The sequence below is a fragment of the Grammomys surdaster genome, unplaced genomic scaffold (genome assembly GCF_004785775.1).
Source record: "Grammomys surdaster isolate TR1022 unplaced genomic scaffold, NIH_TR_1.0 125704, whole genome shotgun sequence".
NCBI classification, from domain to species: Eukaryota; Metazoa; Chordata; class Mammalia; order Rodentia; family Muridae; genus Grammomys; species Grammomys surdaster.
In genome coordinates, this window is record NW_021620539.1 from 911535 (window position 1) to 915084 (window position 3550).

General features: G+C 37.7%; 1 protein-coding gene across 1 annotated transcript in view; it reads left to right on the forward strand.

Annotated features, from left to right (window-relative positions):
• The window catches only part of Tex55 (testis expressed 55), a 4456-nt gene extending 4176 nt beyond the window's left edge, over positions 1 to 280 (forward strand). Inside the window, exon 3 of the mRNA XM_028788161.1 lies at positions 212 to 280. Coding sequence (XP_028643994.1) covers positions 212 to 280 — 69 coding nt within the window. The remainder of the gene's footprint in view (positions 1 to 211) is intronic.
• The last annotated feature ends 3270 nt before the right edge of the window (positions 281 to 3550 follow it).

Here is a 3550-nt window from a genome sequence, read left to right on the forward strand (position 1 = left end):
GGAGGGAGGGAGGGAGGGAGGGAGGAAGGAAGGAAAGAAGGAAGGAAGGAAGGAAGGAAGGAAGGAAGGAAGGAAGGAAGGAAGGAAGGAAGGAAGGAAAATGTTAGGAGACATGTGGATGTCTTTTAAATGTCTATGAGACATCCTAGGGTCTGCAAGCTGACTGCAAGTCTCTCAGAACCAAACTGCGGTGCGTTGTTCTTTTTCTCAGCAGATCACTGAAAACCTAGTCTATGAAAGGCCAGACGACCCGCTGCGTTTCATGCTAAACCAGGTATGAGAGAACTTACCATCATTCTTTTCTCATTGTTGGAAAACTGCATACATGCAGCAAAGCAAAGGGTGAACAGCTCCAGGTCATCATGAAGGAACCCTTCTTGCAGCTTCCAATCAAGAGCTTTTATTAAAGTATAGAACAAAGCTAGGTATGGTGGCTCACCTCTTTAATGCCAGTGCCCGGGAGGTGGAGGCGGGCAGATCTCAAAGTTCAAAGCCAGCTGGGGCTACATAGTGAGACCCTGTCTCAAACTAAAAAACAAAAAAACAAAAAAACATCCCCAGCATCACAGAACCCTCTCTCCTCGTGACTTCCCACAAAGGAACTAATTATTTTGTCCTTTATAATAACCTGCTCACTTTCCTTTAAAATGTTACTGTTGCACAAGAGTCCTGAGACACTTTTGTTTAGACCTGTGAGCTCTCTGAACTGTCTTTGAATTGAACTATCTATAGCCAGTATTATTTTTGTTTTACCTCTTTTGCCCAGAATTATGTCTCTGGGTCTGGGATCAGTCTATCTGTTGTGTGTAGCTGTTCATCCATTTCCATCATCTAAAATGCTATTCACCATGTAGAAAACTGTGGCTAATCCATTCTCGTTGTTATGGACATGCAGATTGTTTCTAATTTGGAGCTATTACAAAAAAAACTCTTGCTGTAAGCCTTCCCATCCATGTCTTTCAGAGGTACGTGTCTCTTGGCTCTATACTTTACTCACTGGAGAGCTTGTGTTTGCTTAGCTTCAAATGGATTGCTTCCCTTTTCTAGCATGAGTGAGCCAGTTAGCACCCCGCCCCCACAAGCTCCAGCTTTACCAGTGTTCACTGTCGTCGCTGTATTTAGTCATGGCTATTTGTTCATTTCAGTGTTCTTCTGACTTTTCCTAGCTATGAGGCATCTGCATGTTTTTCCATCTGTTTACAGAGCATTTGTAAACACTTATTTTTCTATAGCATTGCTTCATGTCTTTCTCATTAGCAACAGGCTTCTATGTGTTCTGACCCTGAGTGTTTGGCTAATCAAGCGTTTAGTATATCCTTCTACTCTCTGTCTTACCTTCTAGCTCTTACCTTTTGATGAGGAGAAATTCTTAAGTGTAGGATCAAATGTAACAATGTTTTTCTTCATGATTAATACTTCCACCGTCTTATGTTAGAAGTTTCACCCACATTTGATGATGGCTTCCTACACTATTTTACAGGTGTGTGTGTGTGTGTGTGTGTGTGTGTGTGTGTGTGTGTCTGTATGTATGTATGTATGTATGTATGTGCATGGGTGTGTGTGTCTAATGAAGCAGAGTTTGTTTGCTTGTTACCTTTCATATCTATGTCCACAATCTTGAATCAATTTTGTATATAATATGAGATTAGGCACAGATTCACTTCCTTAATCCATTCAAACACCCATCACCATAATATGCTCACTGATCTGTACTTCAATCATTCAGAATATTTATTTATAATTGTTTCAAAATAAGACAATTCTCATGGCTGGAATAACTCAGTACCCAGTAGAGAAATCTTGCCTGCTTTAGTCCTCTTTAAGCGTGTCTTTGATAATCCTGGACCTCAATTTCCATATTAGTTTCATGACATTACACAAAGATGTACCTCTATATACATACAAGTATACACTGGTACAGCGCTTTTCAGTCTTCCTAATGCTATGACCTTTTAATGCAGTTACTCATGTGTTGATTACCAACCATAAAATTATTTCATTTCTACTTCATACCTGTAACTTTGCTACTGTTTTGAATCATAATGTAAATATCTGATATGCAGGATATCTGATACAAAACCTCCAAAGGCATTACAACCCACAGGTTGAGAGCCACTGCACTAGTGGCAGTTGCTTTTGGTCTCAACTAGGTTTTTTTGGAGGGTAGAAGTGACAGCTTTAACCAGAATGTTTGTTACCCATTTAGATCTTAAGTTCTCTTGGCATATTTACTATTTGCATACATGTTATATGTTATGTATTTTAGTGGCTTTACCCATGAGCATTTAGTCTTGGTGCTACTATACATAGAAAATTCTAAATGTTCAGGATCTAACTAGTTGGCATGTAGAAATACAGTATTTTTGCTGTTCATAGAGTCAGTAGCCTCACTGAACTTGCCTGACTCTAATGATGTATTTGTTGAAGCTCTGAGGGTTTCTGCAGACACAAGCACACTGACTGCAAATAATCCCTTGACCTTTTCGATCCCTGCTCTCTTTGCTTTCTTGTCTTATCACATATATTGCATATCTTCTCTTTAATTCTTTACTTTCTTCTTTCTCTCTTCTCCACCCTACAGAGAGACTGATCTATAGGGACTAAATCGGGCTGGTATCCTGATTCTCTGTTGAGTTAAGTCAATAAGAAACCCTGGAGGAAGAGTAGAAGGAAAAAGAAAATCTGCTCAGGCTTAGTACTATGGTCTTCTTTATGAATACACTTTGATCTGTCTTGTCAGGAGGTATCTTATTTTACATAACTATATAACTATATAACACTATATATATATATATATATATATATATATATATATATATATATATTACCTTTTGTATTTCAATAATATTCAGATCACATCTCAGTATACACACACACACACACTCTTCAGTCTTAAAATTACTTCTACTATTTCTAGCTTTAAATGATACCTTGTTCCATGTGACTCCCCATATCCCACTTTTTTAAGTAACCTCTGTATGAATCATCTTCATAGAACTGTATTGTGAATGTACAATCAGATTTTCTTTGTTCATGTTGTTGCTGTTTTGCTTGGGATAATGACTGGTGTGGTCCACTGCTTAGGGTCTCCAGAATAATTAATGCTGAATGGTAGTAACTACTTTGATTTATCTTCTTTTCTGTTTGAAAATATTTTGTCACTTCTTCACCGTTAAGTGACAAGTTTATTGTTTGTAGCTGTCATTGCTCATGTTCAATAAGTTCTCTTCTCAGAAACTCTCTGGCATTTTAAAATAAATTTTATCAAAAATCAAATTTTATTTACCTTTAGAGATGTCTATATGACTTTAAGGGGTTTTATTTTAGCAAAGGGGTGAACTTTCTCCCATTTTTAGAACCTTTAAATCATACATGCAGAAAATTGTACCGGTGAAAATTTTAAGTGATTGGGTCTATGAAATCACCAACCAAGTTGCTGTTGGAAGGTGGGTCTTTAGGTCTTCCATGACTCAAACCATAAAGCAAAACACAGAAAACGGAAGCAAAAACCTAGCTTTACTGAAAGCAGATGCAAAGAGCACACTCCACA